General features: G+C 44.0%; 1 protein-coding gene across 5 annotated transcripts in view; it reads right to left on the bottom strand.

The window, feature by feature from the left end:
* Nucleotides 1–3,509: 3,509 nt before the first annotated feature.
* Nucleotides 3,510–15,841, bottom strand: part of LOC145359990 (calmodulin-binding transcription activator 1-like) — a 1,101,467-nt gene continuing 1,089,135 nt past the window's right edge. For 3 of the 5 annotated variants that reach the window (XM_080214883.1, XM_080214882.1, XM_080214886.1), the window contains 2 exons: nt 13,290–13,358; nt 3,510–5,695 (listed from right to left, as the gene is read on the bottom strand). In XM_080214883.1, the coding sequence (XP_080071009.1) occupies nt 5,632–5,695; nt 13,290–13,358 (133 nt within the window). In that variant the 3' untranslated portion in view covers nt 3,510–5,631. The remainder of the gene's footprint in view (nt 5,696–13,289; nt 13,359–15,841) is intronic. The other 2 variants (XM_080214885.1, XM_080214884.1) reach the window with 1 other exon arrangement.

Below are 15,841 nucleotides of genomic sequence, written 5' to 3' on the forward strand. Positions count from 1 at the left end.
GAGTCCACCAGGTTACTGACAGTAGCCAAGAATATGGACATTACTGGCCAGCAGAATACATCATACTAATCCTTATTGACTTGTATGATGTCAAGGCAATGAATGTGACCCCTCAAAAAAATCGTCCATTTTTGAAAGGCTAAAAAAGCTCAAATGCTTTTTAAAAACAAAAAGGAAACACAAAAAATAAATTAAATAATAAAAGCTTTAAATAAACTATTTATATATTATTTATATATTAAAAAAAAGTTCAGACTAAATAAAAAGTTATAAAGTAAGGCAAAATAAAGTGCTGGACGTGACAGGACACTAGCTAGGTGACAGTGACTGTTGAGGAAGAAAGGTTTTGGGAGTTTTTGGAAAAGGCTAACACCCAGCTTATGTGGAACATTTCCTCCCCTCCTCCGATTTCCTTCTTTGGCTGTGCGCTGTGGCCAGGTAGAGAAAAGCTAGGGAGCACCTCCCACAAACAGATGTAGCGTGGGGACACTCACCCTGCATGTTCCCGACTCGTATGTTCTCCACACACTATTCAGGTTTCCAATCTATGTCTATCGCCAGTCGGTCACAAGTGTGACTGTTACATACACCATCAAAATAAAAAGAAGGGCAGTTTATCATTTCTTAGTCTGTCACAAATGTTTTATCAACGTGAATTATGTCTGCTGAAGAAAGATCGCAAAGGACATTTTGATGGGTGCCTTGCCAGGAGTTAACAAATCCTGCACAGGGCAGTGGGGAAGAGGAAATAATTTGTCCATCTGTTCAATTTTTTATTTGTTCAGTAGTTTTCTCCCCTGTCCAATATGAAATGCAGTTTAAGTGGGAATGGCTCTTGTCTTGAAAACTTCAAGCATTCAACTTACTGCCACTGGTCAGTGGTAATGCTTCAAATCAAAAGCTTTGGCAATGATGTATCAGCAGACAGCATGCCTATGTGAAGCGACGGAGCTGCTTCCTACTGGAACTATTGGTGTGTTTAACACTTTTTAATTGTCATTCCATGTTTTGTATAGTGTGGATGGTTCTGGGAGCATTCTGTTAAGCTACCCTTCAATGATTTAAAACAAAGTTACAAAGAAAAAGTGTGTATGGATTTCACAGTGTAGATCACATCCATTGCAAGTGAAGCAGTTTCCTACCTGACCACAGCACTGGGCTCGATGTAGATAATGAATTTATAAAGGGTTGGGTTTCTGTTTTCTATCTCAGTTTGGAATTAATCTTTACAACAGGTCCAATAGAAGGCATGGTTTCTCTTCAACATACCTGACAGTTATAAGAGCTGGAGAATGAGACAGTGCCGCCTTCAACACTGTTGGTCGCATAAGGCCTTGTGTATGAATGAGAAGTTAGAGCTAGCTTGAATTTCTGCACCTTTCCCACTCGCTCATTTGCTCTGGTCTCTGGTCTTCACAAAGACCAGGCCAATTACTGACTGCTGGTGAAAGGAGGTGCATCCCCATGGTTGACTTTCAAACCAACTTAGTATTGCTAATTGGACACCACAGAGAATCAACAACCCTGAACTTGGGTTATCTACCCAATTGTGCTGCTTGCAAAGAACAAAGCCACTTGTAAATGAAAGAAAACCAAGTACACAGCTGCACACTGTGAATAGGGTGCAGACATCTCTGAAAGTCATGGGGACCACCCCTCCCACCCTATTCCTGCAGTGCCAGTTGCCATTGTCCCAGAGGTCATGGCATAGGAGCCCAGCTGTCTGAAGGAAGTGTAGAGTTAAGGTGGGCATTTAAATTGGGGATCCTTTGACATCATTTGGATTCCGATGTGATTTTCAGACTCAAAAGGGTGAGGCCTTGTGATAGGCCCACCTAGCTCAATCTCCAGAGGAGCCCAGGGAAGAGTACTTGATTACTTTAGTGTGGTTGGGAGGTGCAGGAACAGTTCCACAAGAATAACATGGGGTTGCTGCCAAACTGGGTCTGGACTCACTTCTCCAGCCAAGATTGACTCTCCCTGGGGTGCCATTCCAGGACTTGGGCACTCCAGTGTGATACTGAGGGAGTGCAGAGATGCCATCTTTAGGATGAGAGGTTAAACTGATGCCCCTCTGCCCTCTCAAGTGGACATAAAAGATCCCATGGCACTATTTTGAAGAATAAGGAAGTTATTCCTGGTGTCCTGGCCCATATTCACCCATCATTTAACATCACAAAAAAAACGATTATCTGATTATCACATTGCTACTTGTGAGAGATTTGTGCGCACAAATTAGCTGCCATTATTCCTACATTACAACAGTGACAGCATCAAAAGTACTTCACTGGCAGTAGAGCACTTTGAGATGTCTGGCGGTCGTGAAAAGCGCTATGTCAATGCAGGTCTTAATTCTTCAAAAACTTCATAACCACACTGTCAGCTGACTCCCACCTGCCACCACCCGACCACCCGTGATCAACTCATCAGATAGTCTATTTTTTGCAGTGTCTCTTGGGTGAAAAAGACTTGGGAATATGAACCGTTGCCACTCAAGAGACAAAGAGAAGGAAACAAAAAAGGAGAATATTGGTGAAAAAGAGAACGGTGGCAGGATGTGTTCACAGACACACACAGGACCTCTTGTCTTGTTTTAGACACCTATCTTGAGATGAACTGATGCAGTTCATCTGCTTGATAATACCTTCTAAAAAAAATCTACAATAATACTTCACACACGTTCAGTCACTGCATTGTTTAGGATTTCTTATATTATCTTGTTTAAATGACTCATTTTGATGTAGAACCTGAGGGAGTTCTGAATATTCAGCTGGTTAAATACGGCACATGTTGTATATTTTTACATGGTATTTATACTTTAGGGCACTTTACCAAGCTTGATTGGTAAATAAAGTTAGGAACTGAGTGAGGTTAAGATGCTATGAATCTGCTTATTGTATATTGCACATATATGTGAACTGGATGTTCCAGGGAGTTGGTATGCAAGGAGGTAAAATACAGTAATCTTTGGCTGTGTACGCCCTCAGTCTATCTTTGAGCCTTTCAGTCCTGGTGCCAGTCTGGGATCTGCAACACTTAAACATGCTGCTGATTTATAACCACACCTAAATAAAGATTATCTGTACACTGGCATGCTTCAGAGTCACGCAGTCCACATAAGGCCCCAAAGTCCTTCAGCGGTCTGTGCTAACCTCTCCGCCACAACAATGAGGGCAGCTCCCCTGCTCCCAATAATGTTCTAGAATGTGTGTGCGCTGGGATCAGGTGAAGACTCTACTGTGATGCCCCCTCCACGATCAACTAAGCTGCCCACATACACACGCCGGGCTCTCTCACGATGAATGGATGTGGCAGGAGAGAATGCCCACAATAGCCTGGCAAGCAGTGACTTAAGAGGCATAAAAGCAGAGAGTGTTTTCCTGGTAACATTCACTCCAGTACTTGTAGTGAGGGGAGGACAGTTATTCACTGGGATTTTCATGGCGACCCCCCCCCCCCCCACCTTAATGGGTATGGAAGAAGGTTCCCCCCAAATTAAGGATGGTACCTAGGCTTGTGAAGCTGGAGGTCCAGTGAGAAGTCTGCCAGCCTGAAAATGACAGTAATCTATAATGGATGTTCAAGTAACAAAGATGCCCTCTCTCCAACTTTTTTTCAATCTTTGTTCATAAAATGGTTCTCGCCACCATGGTATAATGAGGCTGGGGTGGGAACGAAAGACCCTCTATAGCGTTGCAATGGTTGCGTGTAGTTGGGCAGGGCTCCAAGTCTGCCCAGAGCGCTGCTGCCTTCCCCAGCCTGCCACAGGGTGCCCACCTCCAGGTCCCAGCTGATGCGGAAAACTGGAAGCCAAGCGGAAAATGGCCTCCTTTACTTGGATTAGAGACTTTCAATAGGCAGCACGGCCCTGCTGGCCCCAATCCTGCTTCCACTAAAATGGTCTAACACTGGGAAAGCAGCACACTGCCAGTGGCAGTGATATCAGGCTCCATCCGCCTCCTCTTCCATTTCCAGCACTACCTGAAAATTCAACCACATTGGACTGACACTGCTTTAATGTTGCAAGCATATTCATCCTGCGAGATCCAGCACATGAGAACATCCCCAATCACCTCGGTTTAATCCAGCATTTTTTGTACTCATTCATGGAACATGGATGTCGCTGGCTGGCAAGCATTTATTGCCCTGCCTGAGTTGCCCTTGAACTGAGTGACTTGCTCAGCCATTCCAGAGGGCGGTTGAGAGTCAATCACATTGCTGTGGCTCTGGAGTCAAATGTAAGCCAGACCAGGTCAGGACGGCAGATTTCCTTCCTTAAAGGACGTGAGTGAACAAGATGGGTTTTTCCGATAAATGACAATGGTTCCATGGTCATCAGTCGATTCTTAATTCCAGATATTTTTTATTGAATTCAAATTCCACCATCTGCCGTGGCGGGATTCGAACCTGGGTCCCCAGAACATTAGCTGATATTCTGGATTAATAGTCTGTCGATAATACCCCGACGTCGTCGCCTCCCCAGAGAACTGACTAATCACTTAGCAATAGGAATCTCTTAGTAATGACAAGGCTCTGGAAACCTGACTCCAGATGCCATTAAACTTTCCGGCACCTGATTTTCTTTGTGGTTTTCAATTGAGTGTCCATTGCTGAATAGAAATAACACTGACTGGTTTTACATTGTGGATGGTAAACGTCAAAGTCACATACACACACACCACACAAACATGCACACCCACACACAAAATCCATTGAAAAAGAATGATAGACTTGTATTACTCTGAACTTCTGGCCCCAAGAGGCTACTGTTGATCCTTAAAAGATTATCAGCATCACAGCTTCTCTGACATTGAGTGTTCCATTCAGGAGGAGAGGAGAGACCTGGCAGGTCAAGAGAAGTGTACCAGGTTACCCAGAAATGGGCACGAAACCCACTTACCTGAATGGAACAATCATATTGCAGCCCACTGGCTACTCCCATCATTTGGCAACTTACACAACACCTGCACTTGACCAAAGGGCTTTTCTCCCCTTCTCTCTCTTCTTCTCTTCCCTAATACTTGAGTCTCGTCTATCCACGATATTGTCTCAGCACGTTGTTCGATTGTTAGTCTTGACAGCAGGGAGGAGGGTAGAAGAGAAAAAAAAAGTGTATGCCTTTTATTGGACCAGTCTCTATCACCACAGTGTGGCCTTGATCACACCCAACAAGTGGCACATGCATACCTGTAATGCCCTGCCTCAGGCTATTCGTCCACATAAGCTGCGCATTGCCTTCCCTTTCATTCTAACACTCCCCCTCAGTCCACTCACCTGCTTTTCTTCACTCTTTGATTTCTCTACATACATTTGCTTATTCCTGACAATAAACCCCTTTTTTTTGTGTTGCAAACCTTGACACAAGTTTACAGTACTACGCACCAGGCTGGTAAAGAGGTTATTTCATTCTACAAGTTAATTTTCAAGTTCTTAAAACAATAAATTGCAAGTTCTATGGCGCCTTGTTTTGTTTTCGTTAAAAAAAGTTCCATAAAAGTGCCGATGTGGTCGAGAGAAAAAAAGTTTCTAGAGCCTTGTTGCGATGAGAGTGTTGCTAATCTTCCCAAATCTATAGTGATCTTTTGTAAATGTCTCTGATATAAACGTAAAGAAAACAGTCAGGAAGCAATGTTACATTGCTATGGGGTGCTTCTGTAAATCTTCAGGTTCCTTGGCCTTTCTCAATTCTTTCACTCTGAAGGGAGGGAGAGAGAGGGAACAAAAGAGAGTAAAATCAAGTTATAGACATTAGTGTCAACAAGTATATCAAGGACGCAATAACACGGAGTGACAGTAACATCGTTAATTAAAGGGTAACAGTACCTAGGAATCACTGCAATCATAGAACCAATGGAATGAATCAGGACAGGAGGAGGCCATTCAGGTGTTCATGCTCTGTGCCAGCTCTTTGACAGAGCTGACCAAACAATTGCGCTCTCCTGAGACTACGAGGCAGCAAGCCTCTCAACAAAATGCTTCAAATGGCCTTGTGAATCAAACTGTTTTCTGAGTACTTGGTGAGCAAAATGAACTATGCTTTTCACTTCTGGCCTCCCATCACGCTGAGATTCTGGACTTGGTCGGGGGGTGGCGGGGCAGGGAGGGGAGGTGGTTGGTCACAGTGATGTTAGGAGTACATTGGTGTAGAGGTTATGTTATTGGACTAGTGAACCAGAAGTCCGAACGAGTAAAGCCAAAGTATGAGAAGCTCAGATCCAACCATAGCAATTTTTGAATTTGAATTCAGTTTTTTTAAAAAATCCTGGAAATAAAAAGTGATTGTAAAGATGTCAAATTGTTGTTTAAAAAAAAAACTCCACCTATTTTATTAGGGATTGTAACTCCAGTCCATTATCAGTGTGGTTGAATCATAATTTCTCTCTTAAGTGGACAAGCAAGCTACTCAGTTGTGTCAAACCATTGTTCACCACCACAGTTAACAAGAGGGTGTGTAATAAATGCCAGTCTTGTTCGCACTGCCAATACATAAAGAATGAATCCCTGTGGGTTCTAAAAGTGGATCTTGGACCATTCACAGTTGATTTTGATTGGTTGCTATGTAATGTATTTCTGGTTGGTCAAATTTTTGTAGCAATCGGCAGGGATTTAAACACCTCAGGCAGTGCTGGGATTGTCCTATAATGCCTCTCCTTTCCTGGGATTGTCCTGTAATGCTCCCCTCTCCTGGGATTGTCTTGTAATGCCTCTCCTCTCCTGGGATTATCCTGCTTACCTCGCCTCTCGTGGGATTATTCTGCACACCTCTCCTCTGCTGAGATTATCCTGTAATGCCCCCCTCTCCTGGGACTCTCCTGTAATGCCTCTTCACCTGGGATTACCCTGTAATGCCTCTCCTCTCCTGGGATTGTCCTGCACACCTCTCCTGGGATTGTCCTCTAATGCCTCTCCTCTGTTGGGATTGTCCCCTAATGCCTCTCCTCTCCTGGGATTGTCCTGTAATGCATCTTCTTGGTTAAAGAGTAAAAGGCCATGCATCTTCTTCCTGACTGATGCATGACAACAGTGGTCCTTGAAACAGGTCGGCTTCTGAGCCTCTCACACTTTGAACTTCTCTCTCAGCCTTTTTACCTCACCCCCTGCTTTGGAACCAATTAGATTCTGCCATCATCTTTGGGATTACAAATTACCATTAAAGGGTGGAGAGTAGCCTGAATGGAATATCAATCTCCCTAGGTGGAGACTGAATAACAAAAGACAAATCTTTGGCAAACACTGATTTACACTCAAGCACTTTCCTGAAAGTCATCGAGTCCCCAGCTTAGAATGTTCATACTTCTTAAACTTGCCAACCTCCAGGTGGGAAAGTGCTGGAGATGCAGCAAAATGGCCCTAACTGGCACCCAACTCCTTCTATTTTCCTGCCAACCTCAGAGGTTTGGGTGGACAACCCAATTCCCAGTCTACCCCTGGAAAAGTTCCCTGGTGGCAGGAATGCATCAGGAAGTTGTCGCAATGTGGCTCACTCCTATTTTCCCGGATGTCCCAGCCTCCAAGCAAGGTCCATCACAGCACCGAGAAAACCCAACCCCCTGTCACTACTGATAGATTAGGAGACACACTTCTGAGACACAGGGCAGAATTTTAACTCCCTAAAATAAATTGGGATCTTAACGCAGGCTAGTATACCAGAAATATTGAAAAAAGCAACTAAACCCATCCACCTGCAGTTTTAATAGTGATAGGATAAAATAAGTTTACTTATTAGTCACAAGTAGGCTTACATTAACACTGCACTGAAGTTACTGTGAAATCCCTTAATCACCACATTCTGGCACCTGTTCAGGTACACCGAGGGAGAACTTAGCATAGCCAATGCACCTAACCAGCACATCTTTGGACAGTGGGAGGAACCCGGGGCATCTGGAGGAAACCCACGCAGATATGGGGAGAATGTGAAAAACGCCGGACAGTCACCCAAGCTAGGAATCGAACCTGGGTCCCTGGCACTGTAAGGCAGCAGTGCTAACCACTGTGTCCTGGTGACGCCCTAAGGTGGACATTATGGGAAGCAGGCAGGTCTATGAAATATTAAAATAATAAAATATAAGACTGCCTTTATTTTAATGGTTATTCTCTTTTTAACCAGAGGTTTCACAGGCTTTGGGAAACACGACAGCTGAAAGGCAGAAAGATTGAGTTTGTGAGGTAAGTGCGTTTATAGCACTGCTCGTGGGCTAGGAGGAATAGGATTGTTTCTTCTCGTCTTAACAAGCTGCACAGTAAACCGCACCTCCCAGAATCTGCAGCTGTCCTTGCTGACCACCATCTGCCCTTCACTGCACCTCCCACTGGACCTCGCTGCCCCCGCCCTCCTGATTGGAGGCTGGTGACACTGGGGGTGGGATTTCATGGACTGGCTCGTCCCAAAGCCTTAAAATCCCACCTGAGGTCAGTGGATATCTCCACTGTCCGCCCCCATGGGCGATTCCCGTGGCAGGCAGGGCGGTAAAATTCTGATCTATATGTCTGAAGAGTCTCACTCCCAACAATAATCTCAACACAAAAATTAACAAAAAAAACCTAGATCTGTGAAGCAACAGGGGACATGAGGTAGGTCTTGATTTCAATGCAGTAGGCTTGTGATGGGCAACAGGAGCATTTCAGTGATAGGGCAATTTGTCACCTGAAGGTAATTCATTCAGCAAAAACAGAGCTACTTGTATTTCCCCATCAGTTAATCGCTGAGCAAATCAACAAATGCTCTTTGCAGCAAACAATGACTAGATCCGCAACTTCCGCATCTGCACCCGATGTCATTATCTTTGACAATTTTGATGGCAAGTTGAGAATGAATTGAGTTAAAATAAAACATCAATTGTGCTTTGGGCGCCAAATACATACTTTGTTTTAGAAGTTTGCCGACTGGATTAATCGTGTACTCACCACGAATTTAGGGTCAATGAGCTATCCGCCTGCCCAGTTTCCTCCCTTCCTCTCCTAAGATCACTGACTCCTTCCTGGGAGAAGGGCAGTGGAGGCAGCAGTGGAACTTTAATATCGTGGCTAAGCTGCCGTTCTTCACAAAAACAATGTAAGAGGAAAAGCTATACTGTCACAGACGAGTTCAATTCTATTCACACCCAATATTCATACGCACGTACAAGTGTCGAACGACTGAATTGTTGGCAGATTTTCCCCAATCCCATTAGCCCTGCAACACTCAAAGAACTCTCTGGGAAATTTCCTTTGTATGGCAGCATCACCTGAGTCGTTTGAAGATGATCTTCTGCATCTCGCGTACCCATCACTGATTGCTTCTCTTCCAATGCCTCATTCTTAAACCTAGGAATTCCCTCTCTACACCTCTCTGGCTCTTCACATCTTTAAGAAACTCCTTAAAACCTACACCTTTGACCAAGCTTTTGCCTCAATGTTTCTTTTTGTGGCGTGGTGTCACATTTTGTTTAGTAACATTCCTGTGAAGTGCCTTGGGACATTTTACTATGTTAAAGGCACTAGATTAATTCATGATGTTATTGATTGATCTTCATACTGGTCATTTAACAAGGAACCCCCAGTTCTCATAGAATCCTACAGTGCAGAAAGAGGCCCTTCGGCCCATCGAGTCTGCACTGAACACAATCCCACCCAGGCCTTACCCCTCCATATCCCTACATATTATATCCACTAATCCCTCTTACCTAAGCATCTCAGGACACTAAGGGGCAATTTCTTAGCATAGCCAATCAACCTAACCTGCACATCTTTGGACTGTGGGAAGAAACCTGAGTACCTGGAGGAAACCCACGCAGACATGAGGAGAATGTGCAAACTCCACACAGATAGTGACCCGAGCTGGGAATCGAACCCAGGACCCTGGAGCTGTGAAGCAGCAGTGCTAACCACTGTGCTACCGTGCCACCCCTGAGCAGTTACCAGAGATTTTGGGAGTCTGTCTGTCAAATGCAACTTCTGGGGACTCAGGGTAAAACTGACAATCAGAAAATTCAGAGCGCCAGAAAACTGACACACTGACTTGTGTGTGTTTGATTCTCTGATCCACACTCCCACCAGGTGAGGCTTCATTCAACTATGTTCATGGGCTCATACCTGTAATCTCCAGCCTGGTAGCAGCAGTAGGACAGCAACTGAGAGAGGCAGGGCAAGTTGACTGCTGGGCACTGTAATTTAGAATGGCATTATTGTAGCTCCATGTGAACACAAGTCCCCACTCACCTGACAAAGGAGCTTGTGACTCTGAAAGCTAGTGCTGCCAAATAGACCTGTTGGACTTTAACCTGGTGTTGTGAAACTTCTTACGGTCCTATTGGTCACAGATAGGAGCATGGGAACAAAAGGAGGCCATTCAGCCCCTCGAGCTCGTTCCACCATTCGGTGAGATCATGGCTATTCAGTATCTTAACCTAATCCACATGCCTTTGTGCCATATCCCTTAAACCTCACTTAGTTGACCAAACTCTGGATGCTGACAAATATTCCATGAACATTTTCTCATTTATTATTTCCTTTGGCAAAGAGTTTCTTCAGCAGAAACGCTGGAGAACAGTGCAAACAGCCATTTCAGCTTGTTGACACTGTGGGGGGGGATTTTCCTGTCCCGCCCGCCACGGGAATCATAGTGGGGCGGGGGGGCGGACCATGGAAAGGTCCATTGATCTTGGGTGGGATTTTCCCTTTTTGGGGTGAGCTCAGCCAGAAAATCCACTCGATTTCTCTAAGCACTGTGCAAGAATTAAGGCACAAGTGGCCTAAATCCCACTGAGATTTGAAGGATTTTTTTTATTTTAATTGTTCTAAAACCAGTTCTATTTCATTCACAAGATGCTACCCAATTTGTGCCACATAACTCTTCAAATTCAGAATGTTGAGATCAAGACTTCTCGAACTCTGCTTTCCTCAACCTCCCCACCCACCCCTGTAACCGGCAGGGTCTTAAAATCCAAGCTTGGCACTGTGTAATCTTTATTTCTTGATTCAACCCACCTTCTCCCCGCCTCCTTCCAAACTTGATGATGTGCTTGCCCTGTCAGTCTTATCCCTTCTCAGTTAAGCTGGTCATACAAAGCAAATCATAGCTAATGGCAAAAAACAGCCAAACCTAATTATAGTTGGGCTGATGAAAGGACTGGAGGAGATGCAGACACCATTAACAAGACTGTGATTTTCTATGTTTAGTTTTGAAGGTGGGTGGCGGCGGGGGGGGGGGGGGGGGGGTTGGAAATTGGCAAGCTTGGAGAGATTCGTTGTATTTTGACATTGGATCAAGGCATGTATATGACAGAAAAATGTTTCCATGGTGATAGTGTTCTGTCCAATTACCGTTCCATTTTACAGCTCCCACCGTCATAACATTCTGAAATTCAATTGTTATTTTGCTGTATGCATCATGTCTAATAATAGACAATAATTCATTCACATAGCTATTCACACACCAATTCACAAACCGTGCAGACACACACGCAATCAGCCAGATCAAGGTCCTCACAGGATTGAAGAAAATCAAAATGAAGAAGTTTGAGAATGCTTTCCTTCTTATGCCTGGCTTCTTCTGGTTGATTTTGGTCATGGATGCCACCGGTACCAAGTGCCTACTCCTCAAGTGTGAGGAGTATCGGCAAGCTGTTTGACAATGGGAGCATCACAGTCGAATCCAATTCTGCCCTTCCCCAATGTCTGTACACACCCGGTTATCAGCCTTAGCCACTGGGGTGCAGGAACCCAAGACTGATTGTAGCTCGTCAGGCTATGGGAGTGAAGGTTTTGGAAGGAATCAGCTAACCTTAATGAGGGGATCAAAGCTGGCCTTTAGCTCAGCAGTAACACACAGTGGGCAGAGGCTTTCCGCCACCAGGCAGCAAGTTTAAAAAGATTTGCAGTTTGATTATCTCCATATCAGGAACTGACGAAGAAGAGTTTTGGATACAGCTCTGCAGGAATGTGAGAACATTGGATGTCTAGGTTGGATACAATTGAGTAACCCATCAACATCAATTGCCTCAGCTGATCTGCAAAGGTTGACAATGAAGGTACCAGGGGATAGTAAATTACCAAGGAACCGCATGATCAATGTCTTGGGGAAAAGAAGTTCATGAATGTGTCATTGCCAATTCTTGTCCATATGTAGCAATAACATTGTACATTCTCACCCCAGCACAACAGAGGAATTTGAAGCATTCAGACAGGAGGTGAACAGACTCCTTGTTCAGCAGGGAAGAAGAGGGGTGGCGCTAAGGCAAAGGTAGAGCTGAACAGCAGTGGAATGGTCCTACTCATTGCTGTGTTCTTAGGATATAGATCCGAGATAAAGACAAACTGCACAGCTGGCAGAAAAACCTATATTTGTTTTACCTTTCATTTCAATGACCACATAAAATCATGCATTCCCCTCCAAACAGTGCAGTCTTCAATACAAATGGCATGCAGCTCCCCTGTAGAACATACCATGGCCAGTGTTATACCACAAGTACTCATGCTCTAATTCTTTATATCTGAGCATTTCCATAGGCCAGGATATGAAACATTATCTTAACAAGTGTTTGCTTTATGTAAGAACTTGCTTTGTAGACCATAGGTTTTCAAACAGAGCTTCCTGGACAGGGTGGGTCTCTGTGAGTCTGGGTCTCTATATTTGTCTGTATTTATTGACTTGCCAGCACTTTTCTGTTGCTATGTACAAATACAAAAATAATCTTTTCTGCAACAATAGAACAGTTCCCTTGAATAGCTGATACCATCTTCTGGAAACGTGGTAATATTAGCCAGAGGATCCTTGAGCATGCATCTGTATTAACAAGGAATTCCTGTTACTGTACCCAGTATTTGTAAGGGATCCATGCTTGAGCATAAGTATTAGTAGGGGATTCCTGGTGTGTGTCAGTATTAATAGGGGATCCCTAGGAATTTGTAAATATGAGTAGGGAATCTCTGGGCTTGTGTGAATATGAGTGGAACCCTGTGAGTGTATCGGTATTTGAAGGAGATCTCTGAAAGTATGTGACATTCGTGTGTGTTTGTGGGCATGTTTTAGTATTTAGTGGCGATCCTGAGGTATGTGCCAGTATTTCCCAGTTGCCCGGAAGTGCAACTATATTTGCACCCCACAAAAAGTTACATTTGAAAACCACTGGTCTACACAGTTGAGATTCACTTTTGGAATGAGTCACCCTGCAAAACACACGTCACAACAGGATTTCCAATGACAATACAACCAGAAATGTTTTTCTTTGCAGAATCATTAATGGAATAATTACAAGCAAAGTGACAGAATGACAGTACAGTTTTTGAGATGGAAAGTTGTAATAGATTACCTCCCTCCGCGTATGTAAGGGTTCAGCTCTAAGACTCCAGCAAATGTGGTTCTCTTTCCTCCCAGTGCGCTGTGGATAGCCATAGTAAAGTATTTTAGAGGAATTGGTTGCTTTCGTTTGACTTTTTGTTGTGTCTGATTTCACACTGGGGGCACAGGTAAAGGCCACAGAACATTAACTGGGTGCTGGACAATTTGCTGTTCTAGGTTCCTCCCGAATGGCTGAATTTATTCATTCATGCTTAACTTCAGACTGGGCCGCACAGTACTTGACACTTGGTTGGTTTAAGTTCCTCATATTTGCAGCGCCAGTTTTGCCACTCACGATTGGAAGCAGAGCTGATCGTGATCATTGTTACCGGTGCTGAATGTGGTAGGATTTCCAGGGCTGAAGGAGTCAACCTCCCCCTCTCCCAGCCCCCAGGTGAGCAAGTGCAGTAATTCTCTGTGGGGGATGGTCAATTTCCAGTTTATTCTGGATACCACAGAACCCCTATTTCCAGGCTGACTTTGTACGAATATCAGCAATGTGTTTGTATCTATCTCCAGTTTTAGTGAAGACATTGGCCCACTGGATTAGTCCCTTCATCAAAAAAATGCATGGAGAGTTCTAATGAGTCTATTCCCAGTATCACATCAGACTGATGACGATTACTTATTTTAAAAAGTTTCTTTTTAAAATACTGCTTTATTCTAAATTTGAAGTTTTTCAGTTTTATTTCATTTGGGTTTTAGCAGCTGGCCCGAGCGAGAAGACTTTCATTTCAAGCCGTCTGGAGTGGTTCAAATCCCAGTCCCATGAATAATTCCCTCTTTTAACATTGCTTGAAGACAGGCTCTTGCTGGATTAATTTTTTGGAACCGTTTTCTTAGGTGGTCAAGGGGAGGTGACACTAATTATTAAGGATCTGGTCTCAACAGAGTAAGGGAATGCACATTTGGACAGCCAAGGTTGCCGAGGTTAATGAAGTGTGAGCTCAGATCCAACATCTTTTTATTTTGATACCTTAATCCCAATCAAAAAACCAGTTTGGTCTAATCAGAATCCCCACATGACATACAAAACAGATCCAAGCTGACACGACAGGATATATATACATCCCATCTTGGGCTTGATCAAACAAGATCCAAGCTGACAGGATGAGGCATTACATCGCCTCCTGGGCTTGATGTAATGCTTCATCTAAGCCAAAAGGCCAAGAAAATTGCTTCAGGTGAAGCTTCAGTTTAACCTCATTGGCCAAGACAGATGCAAGACCAAATAGTACACTTCATCTCAGACAAAAGACCGAAAAGCGATCCTGCCAGCCTCAGAAAGCCCCTCCCAGCCAGTTATACTTCTGAATTCTCCAGCATATGTCAATTCTAGCTTTTTAAATTGGAGACACAGGGAACTGCAAATAATCAAGTGAGTTATAGTACCAGGTCTTTAACAGAGTTGAATCAAAGCTTCTCTTATCTGTCATTTAATGGAGGTGTCAATTTGGATTTTCAAATGGATTAACACCCACATTCAATTCGCAGGAAAGGAATGTGACTTGAATGCATCAATCATGGCAATTTCCAGGCTACAGGCAAAGAAAAAGCATGTTAAAGGGATGTTGATGAATGAGGCTCATTAAATGGCTTCATTCTTGAGATTTGTTCCATAAATTGCACTTCATAACAGGGCTGTCATGAGGAGGATATTTCCAAGACTCTGCAGTACAAACAAGATGTTTTAACACTGTGGCCCAGCTCCCACATTGTACCAAGCTCTCCCTAAGCACTGAGGGAATGTGGGGTTAGATTTATAAGAAAACATGAGACGCGAAGGATTTTTTTTTAACCAAAGGGATATTTATAGCCAACGATATGTGGGTTAGGTTGATTGGCCATGGTAAATTGCTCCATGGTGTCAAAGAACAAAGAAAATAGTACAGGAATGGGCCTTTCGGCCCTCCAAGCCTGCATCAACCATGTTGCCCGACTTAACTAAAACCCCCTACCCTTCCAGGGACCGTATCCCTAAGTATAAGGGGGACTCTCAGGGTAAATACTTGGGGTTATGCTGTTAGGGCCTGAGTGGGATTGTTGTTGGTGCAGGGTCAGTGGGCCAAATGGCTGCCTTCTGCACTGTATGGATTCTTTGATTCTATAATCGCAGATGTAAAAGGGCAGTTTGCTCATCTCCACAGTGCCACACAGTCACATCTATTCCCTCTCTCCCACTCATTGGGGTGAAATTTCACCTCTTTCCCTCTCATTTTGATCCAATCTAACCCCTACATTCTTCCCTGTCCATCTCTGTACATGCAGGTTCCACTGAAGCGGCTACTGCAGTTCTAACTGGGGTGAACCATTCAGATTTATCTCCTGTACAAATTCAGCTTCTTTAGAATATCAGCCCAGCTTACATGTTCCAGTGTTGATATGGGACTTCAATAAGAAACCCGGAAGGTGAAGGTGCCACCAACTAAGCTTAACTCAGGAAGACCAGCTTGTGCTTATTATCCAGGAGAAAGCTCACTCAAGTGATCAAAACTGAATATCTTTCAAAGTTTCTGGCAGGTT

The sequence above is a fragment of the Carcharhinus amblyrhynchos genome, chromosome 30 (assembly GCF_965287045.1).
Source record: "Carcharhinus amblyrhynchos chromosome 30, sCarAmb.v2.hapA, whole genome shotgun sequence".
Taxonomy (NCBI): domain Eukaryota; kingdom Metazoa; phylum Chordata; class Chondrichthyes; order Carcharhiniformes; family Carcharhinidae; genus Carcharhinus; species Carcharhinus amblyrhynchos.